Source organism: Juglans microcarpa x Juglans regia, chromosome 1D (genome assembly GCF_004785595.1).
Source record: "Juglans microcarpa x Juglans regia isolate MS1-56 chromosome 1D, Jm3101_v1.0, whole genome shotgun sequence".
NCBI classification, from domain to species: domain Eukaryota; kingdom Viridiplantae; phylum Streptophyta; class Magnoliopsida; order Fagales; family Juglandaceae; genus Juglans; species Juglans microcarpa x Juglans regia.
The window spans coordinates 5,913,616-5,926,186 of NC_054594.1; the positions used below are offsets into that span (position 1 = coordinate 5,913,616).

Below are 12,571 nucleotides of genomic sequence, written 5' to 3' on the forward strand. Positions count from 1 at the left end.
ACAAATAGACAAATTCATACAATTCTCAGAAAAAATGTACCTCACCTAAAAAACAAAATAATAAAAAACCTATGATTTATTAATAGCATCTACATATTTACTTAATATGACCTTAAATTAGCTTGTCATTAGATTATGCATATCTAAAAATTTACATAGTTATGAACAGTATTTTTACAAATTTAAAGATGCAATGTTCACTCTCTAAATCTTATTTTATTATTATTTTTCTCTCCTCTCTCCCTCTCTCTCTCTCCACCAAATGATAGAATTTTAAGAAAAAAATTATAGCGGGTGCTAAATGATTGAATTTGCAGTGGTGTTAATTGTAAAATATAAAAAAAAAATAGAAAATAATAATATTTTTATTATTATTTGGTCAAAGATGTATAATCTAATGTATTTTACGGGGAAACTTCACTAATGGATTTTCTGCGGTGATATCATATTCAGCATTAGAGTTTTCCTTTATATATTTGTCAGCTTAATGCTGTAAATGAACAGTGCAGTTTATAGAACCCAAACTCGATTCAATTTCGATTAATTCAATAAACAAGTTGTTTGGGCTATTAATATGTTTTAAAATATTTCAAGAAATATATCTTTTACAAATGAATATCTTGTACAAATGTTCCAAACAAATTACTGAAGAAGATTTTCGAGGGGAAAAAAAAAAAAAAAGAAAGCACAAGTGGGAATAATCATTCATTTGTGGTCTTTCAGTAAACAAACGAAACAAGAGTTGCATATAAAGAATCTAATGTTCTCTGAAGGAAAAAGGAAAGTTTTGAGGGGAACAAAACAAAAACGAGATTCATTTCTTTCTTCTCCTTTGATTTGCTTGGGACAGAAATCCTAGTAAAAAATACAAATTCCTTTTCTGAACACTGCCTTCTCTTCCTTCTTCCTCAACAATAAAGAGCTTCAAGGACATTATAGACACTTCTGCTAATAATGAATCTGTACTCCAACCAAAAAACAAAACAATGCTGGCAAAAACTCACTGGGAGCACCAAATCTAAACTGCAAAAGAGCCTGAAAGAGTGATTTAGTTAAGAGTTAGTACTTGATCGTACCGCAAGAATTTCACGCACAACAATCCTTAAATCCAAATGAGTTAAGTTTCATTTGAGAAAGATGCAAAGTTGTGCAATTGGCATGTCCCGAAATGTTGTGTTAGCCATCATACCCTCAAAGATCATGAAACTCAAACCAAGAGTCTTTTGTTCCAAATGGTGATATACCTGTACAATATATGCACTTGGATGGGGTTGATCTTTAAAGAGCCTTTTGTGGGTCAAGTTGTCCGCTACAGTAACTGGAAGGAACAGCAGATAGTTCCTGCCTTCCTCTCCATTCTTCACCAGGTTTCAATGTAATGGGTTTCTCCACACAAGCAGCCTCAACACATAGCATGTGCTTGTATTCATTATCCCCAAAGTCAGGAATTGCCTTTGCCTTCTTATCCCATGGATTCCAAACCACTGCAGACGAAAATAATTATGCTAAAAAGAAATAAAAATGATAACGATAGGGACAATGGAGGTTGCGATTGATGATAAATTATTACATTTATTATAATAAGGCAGTTACCCATCAAGATTGATAGGCAACCACTAACTTTTTTTGCACGATTTTTTCCGTGCAAAAAGGTTGATTAATAGCAAGCAAGCCATCTAACTTACCCACAGAATCTGATTATGTGGCAGTCCTAAAGTCATTTATAACAACTGCATTCACACAGTGTACTCCATTTTAATCCAGCTCAAAATTTGAGGGCCCGTATCTTGAGGTACACAAATTTTGAAGCAATAGCTAGTCCGTTTTTTTGCACTACCATTCCCCTAAACCTAATATCATCTTATCAACTGACTATCTACTATTGAAAAAACTAATTAAATTTGCTAACATAGAATGGAAAATTCAAAGCCTAAGCATGTAGATCAGAGCCAACTCACCAGCATCTGGAAGTCCATCTTTCCGCAATTCATATGTTCTCTTCCTTTCATGGTCAATTATGGCAATTTTTGTGGGTGTACTGAGATATGCTTTGTCCACCTTTTACAACAAGAGTAATTAGAGTAACTAATATATTTTTGAACAAGATTACTGCAAAAATACCAAGCATTCTCATTCAAACAAGTACTAACTTCTGCTTCGAACGTTATTGCATCCCCTTGTTCTGTAAATCTCTCTTTATTCTTCAGGTAATCCAAATAATCCAGGGTCTCTAGTCCTTCGACACGCACTTCACTAAACAGAAGATCGTGAGAGCTAATTAGAAAATAATACAAAATTTACATTCTCCTGAATTCTTAGTGCATCAATCACAAATGTAGTTAACTGCTCATCTAAGGTCATACAAAATGAGTCAACAAAACTTGCCTCTGAAAGTGTCATCTATGATACACTAACATTACATAAATGTCAAGAATAAATTCTGCAAGCAGTTAAACTACAGAAACTAATTCATCAGACAAATGGTATTGCCTTTTTGGTGTTTGTTTCGTCTCCAGACACTAATTGATCTCTTTTTCCAGGGCCCAACATGAAGAGACTAATAGAATGGGCACTTTAGAAAATTTATCGAGAATATTAAAATGATAAAATGGATGGAGTTTCATAGTTAACAGAACTAGCATGAATGATGGCAAAGTAGTTGTGTTCTTCCAAAATTTGGAGTCTTCATTAGAAATAGAAGCTAAACCAAGTTGGATTAGGTTTGTCTATCTCACAGTAGTTCAGCAATATGCCATTGCTTAAGATGGACGGAAGAAAGTACTGTTTTGAGCGAGAGGGGCAGAGACAGCTTCTCATGTGTGACACATTGCTCCTCACTAAAAGAAGGTTCAACAAGATATCTCCATTTGTATTTAACTACATGCCTCTCTCACAAATATCAAATACCAGGCACTAAAAATTCATAGCTATTTTGTGTTCTTAATAAGTCCCAGATCAATCGATTGATTAAATTGTTAGATTCCAGTTCATTGGCTAGAGGAAAAGAAGATTAAGGGCTTGTTTCGGAAAGTAAACTCTATCTCATCTCATCTCAAAATTTCTCAGAATTTCCTTCCCAAATATCACTCAAACACACTTTTCAAATTCAAATCTTCAACTTTTTCATCTAATTATTTACCTAATTGTTACAACTTTCCTAAACTTCCAAACAAAACACAAAAAATAATACTTCTTTTTTGGGATAAGTAAATAATACAACTTTTTCAAATTTCAAAACAAAAATAATATTAAAAAATAATATTTTAACAACATTTTAATTTTATAATATTTTTATTCAATTTTTTTCTCTCATTTCCCAAAACCCAATAAAGCATCTTAACTCAAACTATTTCACTAATATTCGTAAACTATTTCACTACTATTTACAAAATTCTCATCTCATCTCATCTCATTTCCCAAGCATCTCCTAAGTTTGAGATAGATAGCAAACATGTCAAATGGTTCAAACATATCCAATGACATCAATGTTGGACTCCTTAGTGAAACTAAATGTGAGAGGGCAATATGAATGATGCAGTAGGGGGGGTAAAGGGGAATAACTCAAAGTAATATTAAAAACAAGCATCAAAATGGAACCTGATATCGGTAACGGCAAAATATGTGTGGTAGGAAAATGTGAACATAAACGGCTTTCCATCGGTATTTGTATTGCGAATACGAGAAGTCATCATCAAATCTCCTCCAGGTCCCAAAGTTACCCTTAGGCGAAACTCGTATCTGTAAATGATGGTGATAATATTATCTATTAGTTCAAGATTTACTTCAGTCAAAAGATCTGGTAACATATTTTAGGAGTCCTAATACCACTCCCATATAGCAGATGAACATTTCTTGGAATAAACTAAATGATTGTTTGCACAAACAAAAAAAGTGAAACTAATGCTCAACCTCAATAAATTGTCCCCTCGACCCACCCAACAATAAACGAAAAACATAAAAAAGAAGGGTAAACATGGAGTGGAAGTAACTTGCTCCAATGCCTTGTAAACAATTACATGATTACTTTAGCAAAATTAAACATGCAATCAAGATTGAGTCATGCACCTGTGTGGCCAGATCTTTGCATCTTCTTCAGAGTGCTTAAGGATCAAATCAATGAAAGCCTTGTTGGGGCTACATGTCAGAAAAGGCGGAGGATCAGGATCTACCATCCAATGCCTATTCCTAGCAAACCCATGTTGTTCAAGAGAACCCTGAATTCCAAACTCCATATGTAGAAGATTTTTTTTATTAGCTTTTAAGGAAAATAATAATAATAATAATAATAATAATAATAAGGGGAGAAAAGAACCGGAGGAGAGCCACATACTTGAGGAAAACAAATTGGAATACCTCCACGTATAGCCTTTGGAGGCTTAAAAATAGCCTGCAACACACAAATATTCAAAAGGGGAAAAAACGAAAAAAAAAAAAAAAAAACTGGTAGAAAGAATGAATGACCAAAAAAATCAGACATATGAAGAACTTTTCTACACTAATTGCAGTTCAGAAATTTATGCATAAGAATTTAAGGAGATTTACATTTGATTAGAATTTTTTTCATAAATGAATTTGTTGATAAAAAAATGGGATGAGATCCCATACTCTATGCATGAGCATGACTTTCCTACTCTCCTCGCCCCTTCCTTAGGGTTGCCTCTCCTCTGCAAGTGACCCAGCTCCCCCTCCCTATCTCCTTCTGTAATACCCCAAATTGAGAATAGGAAGGTGGCGAATGAGATCCCACATTGTTGTGAGGAAGAAGTTCTTGTCCTTTATTATAATTCCACAAGATTCCAATTGCATTATTAACTAATCCTTTTAGAGTATAGTATGTGAGTTGGGCCTTCCTTAAATTGTTACAAATGGTATTAGAGTCAAACCCCTCCAGAAGTGTGGGACTTGAGATGTGTCACCTATAATGGAATGGTTAAGATTGGATTTAGTATGGGGAGGTGGTCAATGGGATACATTGCTTGAGAAGAAAAAGCTCTTGCCCTTTGTAATGATTTCAAGGAGCTCCAACTATAATCTTGACTAGTCCCTTATGGAGTACAGGCTCAAATGTGGCTTGAACTTTTCTTGGGTTGTTACAGCTTCTCTCCCAACAACATGGACCTCAACGTGGGTCTAAAGCTTCAAGTTACAAGTTGGCTAACATGTTACAAACTAGACAAATGGAATAAAAAAATTTCGAGCAATATCTCAATGCTAGATGACCACAGTTTTCACAAATTAGAAACCCCTAACAAGAGTGATATCTAAAGGCTAATCAGAAGAAAAAATGTCACCCACTCTACCATAAGTATCATCCACAATATCATTCCTTTAAAGGCTAAAAAAAACTCATCAAGTCTTTCCCAAGAGCTTCCAACCATTTTCCATCACAGGTCCATGCACTACTAATTTATCAGATGGAAAAAATGCATACATTCATTACGTATCAACATAGGTTTCCTTTCACTAGTAATAAAGCAGGTATGAAACAAGCTAATCCTATTAGTATACATAAAAGACCAAATTAAATTAAGAATTTGATGTCATTGACAATCAGTAGAGAAACAGCTTTTTACAAATATAACACATTGTCATACCTTACTACTAAGAAAAAGCAATTCTTCCCCATGCTCATTCTTCCAAGAGGTAACTTGAGCCCCATACAAATATACCTATTACAAAAATGATAAACTCATAAATAGCACAGCTAAGTCTAAATAAGCAACATCCATCACTTTGTCAGCATTATAAAAGGAAACCATCAGAAAAGTTCAACTATAAAAATCTAATCAAGAAAATACCTCGTTTCTTTTCTAGTAGCCACACTCTAATTGAGTTGCACTCACATGTTAACAAATAGGTTTATACAACATGAAACCATAAGGTGCCTATAAATTGAGCTCAGGTTGCATGAAAGGAAACACACCAGCAATGAGCTCTGGAAAGTATGCAGGTGAAGGAAGGAAAAGAGCTACAGAAACAATAACATCGGCACATACAATTTTTAGGAAATCCTTAAGGTGTTAAACCCTTTTTTATCTAAGAAAATAAGCCTCCTCATAAGTCTACATTTCCAAGTACAAGCTTAACCAAAAAAACACCTCAATACAAAAAGAGAAGACAAAAAAAAGCTACACCAGTAAAATCAACTCCTGTTATATGAAAATAAAATGTACCAATCTACAATTTTTTAAGATCATGGACCTCTGAGAGAAGATCAGGAGAAGGCCAAGCAAGAAAAAGTAACACAAAGTCAGGTAAACCTCAAATACATAAGATTTTTTAATGCAATAAACTTGAGGTTTTCACTATTTCCAAGAAATTACTCGTTAATAATCGAAACTAATGAAGAAGCCCAACTTGAATCTTTATCAAGGCAGTGATGCTAATTTCAAAACAATCCAAAATTATAAGTTCGGTTCGTTTCTTATGGTCATTGAACTGGGCTAAAGAATAGTTGTTGCAGTTGCTTATTGCCTACTGTTTTCAGACGGTACTGGTTTCTTTCACAATCAAGCAAAAAAGTTGTAAGAATTTATAACAACTTTTCCACACGTTTTCTTGAACAAAAGATATTAGAATGTGATATTTTCAGGAAATCATTGATTGTATTGCAAGATTTTTATTAACTCGAGATCAGATAATATCTCCATAAACTTTCTCCTCATCTCCAATGTTTGCCAAGTCTCCAAAGAATCGGCAGTCTCTCATATCTGTTCAAGATAGGCAGATTGGACGCATAGCACCGCAAGAATATAATATAAAAACACACAAAGGAGCCTTGTTGCCAAACATTGTCGCAAAAATGGGGCATAAAACACATCCGTTACCCACATAGAATGAACACATTTTGCAAATGGACACAATGACAGAGAAATTTGCCAAACCAATTTTTTTAACAAAATAGAGGAAGAAAAAGAAATCGATCCAACATAAATACATATATAGATTCAATGCTGGCAGGAAATCTTGATGTATTGTACTGCGTGAAACACCAAAGATAACACAAAATAAACAGAAACCGAAGTGCAAGAAAAATGAAATTATTAACAGAAGCACACAATACAATGCCAACGCATTAATGCAACAAAGGAAAGAAACAGTCCGAGAGAGAGCGCGTTTGAATGAACGGTACCTCAGCAGAACAGCCACGAACCTCGCGGAGAATGACCTTTGGGAGGCCATTCACACCCTTAGTGTGCTCCACAAACACCACTTCCCCAGACGAAGAACTCGACATTTTCTCCCTCTCTCTCTCTCTTTTCACACGCACGCAAACGCGCACACAGAATACAAACAATCACAATCTCTCGCTCTCCTGCGATCTCTCTCTCCTTCTGGAACTAAATTTGAACCACTTCGGGTATCGGACATCGTTATCCACTATTTATAGGAGATGGGGACTCACGGGAGAGAGAGAGTGTGGGTGTGTGCGCGCGACAGCAACGCAAAAGTCATTATTTTATGGTGATTTTTTCTTTCCATTTTTTCTATTTTTGGGATTTAATTCTATTTATTTAACTGCTTCTCCAATCCCCATTATCTTATCCTTCTTTTTTTTTTTTTTTCTAATACAAATATAGTTTTTTTATTATTTATGACCCCACCGACCAAAGTAATTTTTATAAAATAATATATATTTTTTCCTTTTTTTTTGTACATTTAATTGCAAAATTTACTAAGATGTGTGGTGTTTTTTATATAATATAAAAATATTTTTCATAAAATAAGAGGTGTAAGGTGATAAATAGTAACTAATAAATTTTTTTTTTTTTTACCCCTTAATAAATGGAGACACAGGCCTATATATTTTTCACTTTTATTTTATTATTATTTTTTTTTTTTGAGTGGGGGAGGAGTGTTTTAATTTATCATAAAATGAAGATATTTAATATTCTTGAAACTTTAAAAGCAATCAAAACCCCAACTCCAGCATCAATTAATTAATTATAATGGCAAATAACATGGATGTTAAGATTATGAGATTATAAATTTTATGAATAGTAATAAAATAATTTATAAATTATTAAATAATAATGAAATAGTTTAAATTAAAATGTTTTATAAAATTTTAAAATATGAGAAAAAAAAGTTAAATAAAAATATTAAAATAAAAATATTGTTAGAATATAATTTTTTAATATTATTTTTACTTTGAGATTTAAAAAAGTTAAATTATTTTTTGTATTATGTCTGAAAAAGTTGTAATAATTAGTTGAAAAAATTTAAAATTTAAAATTAAAGTATTTATATTTGAGTTGTGTTTGGATGTTTATATATAAATGAGATGAAATCATCTCAACACCCAAACGTTTGTTTTCAAGAAATTTCTCAACTCATCTCATTTCATCTTATCTAATCATTACATATTTTTCAAATTTCCATACAAAATAAAATAAATAATTTAATTTTTTTAAATTTTAAAATAAAAATAATATTAAAAATATATATTCTAATAATATTTTATTTAATTTTTAACTTTAATTTCATCTCATTTCATATCTGAAAACAAATTATAAGTGTTTATCGTTTAAAACCATCTCTGACCCATGCACGTTGGTTCAGCACAAGACAACATATTCCCTTGAATATATAACAATTTTTTGCACCAATCTGACCCCCCTCCCCCTTATAATCAAAGTCATGGCCTATAATAAAATATTATTGATAATGATAAACAATAATATCTATACTCAAAGTCATGGAATCTGTATCTTAATTTGTTCCTTAAACATTAGCAAAATGGTGATCCTTTTCTAACTTGACCAAATGGTGTTGGACGGCTAGGGCAACGGTAAATAGTGGATGGAAGAAGATCAAAGATTTGGATACGGGCAGCGGGGACGATGAAACTTACGCATCCTTTAATTATACATACGAGATGAGATGAAAAATCTATAAATAGTAGTGAGATAGTTTATAAATGATAGTAAAATAGTTTAAGTTAGAATCTTTTATGGGATTTTGAGAAATGAGATAGAAAAAATTAAATAAAAATATTATTAGAATATAATTTTTATTTTGTAATTAGAAAAAGTTAAATTATTTTTTATGTTTTGTTTGAAAGTTTGAAAAAGTTGTAACTTGTAATGATTATATAGTAATTAGATGAAAAAGTTAAAAATTTGAAATTGAAAATTATTTATTTTTTAATGGTATTTATATATTAGATGAGATGAGATAAATTGAAACCATATGCAAAACCAAACGAGGCTTTAATTATGTCTATTATTCATGTCGATTCGCTATCAAACTTCATATCCTTGGTAAATTGAAGTGACCAAAAACTTGATCATTCTTAACAAGCCTTTAAAAATTGAAGTGTCACCTCACCATTATGCATCTTTTCATTTAAATGTTTCAAAGTTTGTTCTACGACATAAACGAGATGGGCTGGATAATAATAAGATTGGAAATTGACCCTTTTCAGGTTGAGAAGTCACCTCCAATTATCCTTCATTGCCATTTCGTTTAAAAGAAATTATCCTTGTAGTTGTGAGTGTACAAGTATCGCATAATTTTTTTAAAAAAAAGTGAATAAATATGATATGCATATGAAAAGAAAATTAATTTTTTAATAATAGATCCTATTATTTTTTTAAGTGACTATACAGCGCTTACACACTTTACGACTGTACGTAACATTACTCGAAACTCAACGTATGAATTGTTTTGAGAAGTCACAAGAAAATAATAAATTAATTTATAGTTTCTAATTATAGATGTGGATAAGAAAGGTTTTCAAAGCTTTCAAGAGTCATGCGTGAACCTTACTCCACCCATCAACGTACGTACGTACGTAGTTGATCTATATATGCATTTATCCTACCACACGAGAAAACCCAAATTCGTACTTAGTCTTTTTGGTTGATATCAGCCTCTAATTAAGCTGTAATAGGCTTAATTCACAATATAAAGTACTGTATTAAAGCATCTTGATTTATGCATAGTGAAATTCTTTTAAAAAAGGGAGTATTGACGGTTAGGATAAGGTGTAGAAGTAAGTTTTAGACCCTTCAATAATCACTTACACAAAAAAGATTTCATGAATGAGAAACGCTACTCATCACTTCTACACCACATACCAATATGCGATTTATCAATTTTGTCATTCTATTTAAACACACATATTTATACATTAATTTGTATGTGTTTAAATAGAATGATAAAAATAATAAATCACATATTGATGTAGAATATAAGAGATGATAAATAGAATTTTTCTTTCAAATAAGCTCGTGGGCATTGGATAGGGAAGGAACCAGAATTTCATGTTTAGGGGGCCAAATTGAGTTGAGATGATCCATCATCTCATTTCAAGTCTAAAAATAAAGCAATATGGATAATGGTTTTCCTTCTTCAGTTAAGCAATATGTTTTATCTTTTGAGATGTAATGTTACCTAATTTCTTTGTACAACCTTAAAAAACTGAAATAAATTTAGTAATTTATTATTTTTTTATTATTATTTACAGATTATTTAAATTTATCTTAGCATTCAAACGTAGCCATTTCAATTCACATCTAAGGTATCTCAATCAAACGGTATTACTCAACGATAAAAATAAAACAATTAATAGGACTAAAATGTTTAAGAAGTAGGAAACGCAAATAAGAAAGACTTTTCCATACTATACACTAGACCATTTTTTGTTGCAATATTTAAAAATTAGGTTATAGGTTAAATAATGCGTTGGATTCTTTAGCAGTTCATGAAGATGACTTTTTAATTGTGATGAGGGCGGAGTCAAACTTTTTTTTTTTATAATTATATATATATATATATTAAATTTATATATAAAAATAATATTTTTTAAAGAAATAAAAATTGAGGGGTGAATGGCCATAGAAATCAACCCCAATCTAAGGTATTTCAATCAAACCATATTACTCAACGATAAAAACAAAACAATTAATAGGACTAAAAATCCTTTAAGAAACGTAAATAAAAAAGACTTAGGACCTGTTTGGAAATAGAAGTACTGAAATAAAAATATTTTATATTATTTCATCTTATTTTATTTTATTTTATTTTAATTAATAATCTTACTAATATTTATAAACTATTTTATTTCATCCCATTATATAAATGGATCCTTAATTTCCATACTATACACTACACCATTTTTTGTTGCAATATTTAAAAATTAGGTTATAGGTTAAATAATGCGTTGGATTTTTTAGCAATTCATGAAAATGACTTCTTAATTGTGATGGGGCCAAACTTTTTTATTTTTAATTATATGTATATATATATAATTAATATTTTTTAAAAAATAAAATTGAGGGAGCCATGCATCATCAGCCCCCTTATTTCGCCTCTGTCCGCCGCCGTGATTATATTATTTTTATAATATATTTAAAAAGAAAAAAAAAATAAAGGGGTAGGTAGTCCTAGCAGACCGACGCCACAGTGGTCGTGGCTGAAATAATCCAACCTTTTTTTAACTGCATATTCTGTGTGGTGTTTCTTTTCTCACCGGTTTTTGTTGGTTTGAAAAATAAAGTGAGTTGATTTTAAATGAGTTAAATAAAATATTATTAAAATATTATTATTATTTTAAAAATTAAAAAATTAAATTTTTTATTATATTTTATATAAAAAAATATTAAAAAAATTTAATAATAAAATAAAATAAGATAAAATATATATATCTAACCAAACGGTCATGACGCGAAACTCATCTAAGATTTTAACTTTTTAACCAATGCCTCTGACATATCAACATTAAATACTGAAAAGCATTGTCTTTCGGACCTCTTTTTATTTTAAAAAATATTACTATATCTACTCATATTTTGACACTTTTATTTAATGGTTGGTTAAAATGTTTTTTTTTTAATAATTAAAAAATTAATTTTAAATGTATTAACATATTTTTTTATTTTTAGTCAAGATAAGCGATAGAGTAGCCGCACGCTTTTATTTTCAATCCCTTTCGAATTTATCTCATTACTGCAGCCTGCCCTTGAAACATCTGTCCATCTCATTTGCTAAAACCAAACCCATCCTGCAATAAAAAATAAATAGGTCAAATTTATAATTAGAATAAAAAAATTTTGAATTCCATATATATAAAAAAAATAAATGGGTCATAATTAGAATAATATATTTTAAAAGAGAAATTTTATTTTTTGCGATTATAAAGTAAATTCGGCCAACAACTTTAAAATATATTTTGAGATTTCAATTTATTTATACATGACTTTTTAATTATTCATAAATATTACTTTTTATTAATATATTCATAACTATTACTTAATAATTATTAAATGATTTTCAATTATTGGTGAGACCCACCTCTTTATCAAATTTTAAAAAGTTAAAACTATTTCATTTCATCTCGTCTCACTATCTAAACATATATTTTTTTATAAATTATCTCATCTCATCTTAACTCAAAAATTTTATTACTATTCAAAATATCTCATCTTATCTCATCTGAACTAAGGTATCGTTTGGATTCGAAGATGAGTTGAGATGAGTTGTGAATAGTAGTGAGATTTGTGAGTTAAAGTTGATGAATAAAAATGATGAGTTGAGATGAATTGAAATGAATTAAGATGATTTACGA

General features: G+C 30.6%; 1 protein-coding gene across 2 annotated transcripts; it reads right to left on the minus strand.

Moving 5' to 3' along the window:
* Nucleotides 1-723: 723 nt before the first annotated feature.
* Nucleotides 724-7,386, minus strand: LOC121264649 (putative glucose-6-phosphate 1-epimerase). Of its 2 annotated transcripts, none has more exons than XM_041167935.1 (9): nucleotides 7,133-7,386; nucleotides 5,595-5,669; nucleotides 4,331-4,387; nucleotides 4,066-4,214; nucleotides 3,598-3,738; nucleotides 2,151-2,253; nucleotides 1,959-2,058; nucleotides 1,245-1,484; nucleotides 724-1,035 (listed from the first exon to the last, which is right to left on the minus strand). In XM_041167935.1, exons 1-8 carry the CDS (start codon nucleotides 7,235-7,237, stop codon nucleotides 1,279-1,281), a joined length of 936 nt encoding a protein of 311 aa, XP_041023869.1. In that variant the 5' UTR covers nucleotides 7,238-7,386; the 3' UTR covers nucleotides 724-1,035; nucleotides 1,245-1,278. The 2 variants fall into 2 exon arrangements, with proteins under 2 accessions (XP_041023869.1, XP_041023862.1); XM_041167928.1 differs by having other exon boundaries at nucleotides 4,066-4,226; nucleotides 7,133-7,385.
* Nucleotides 7,387-12,571: the final 5,185 nt, after the last annotated feature.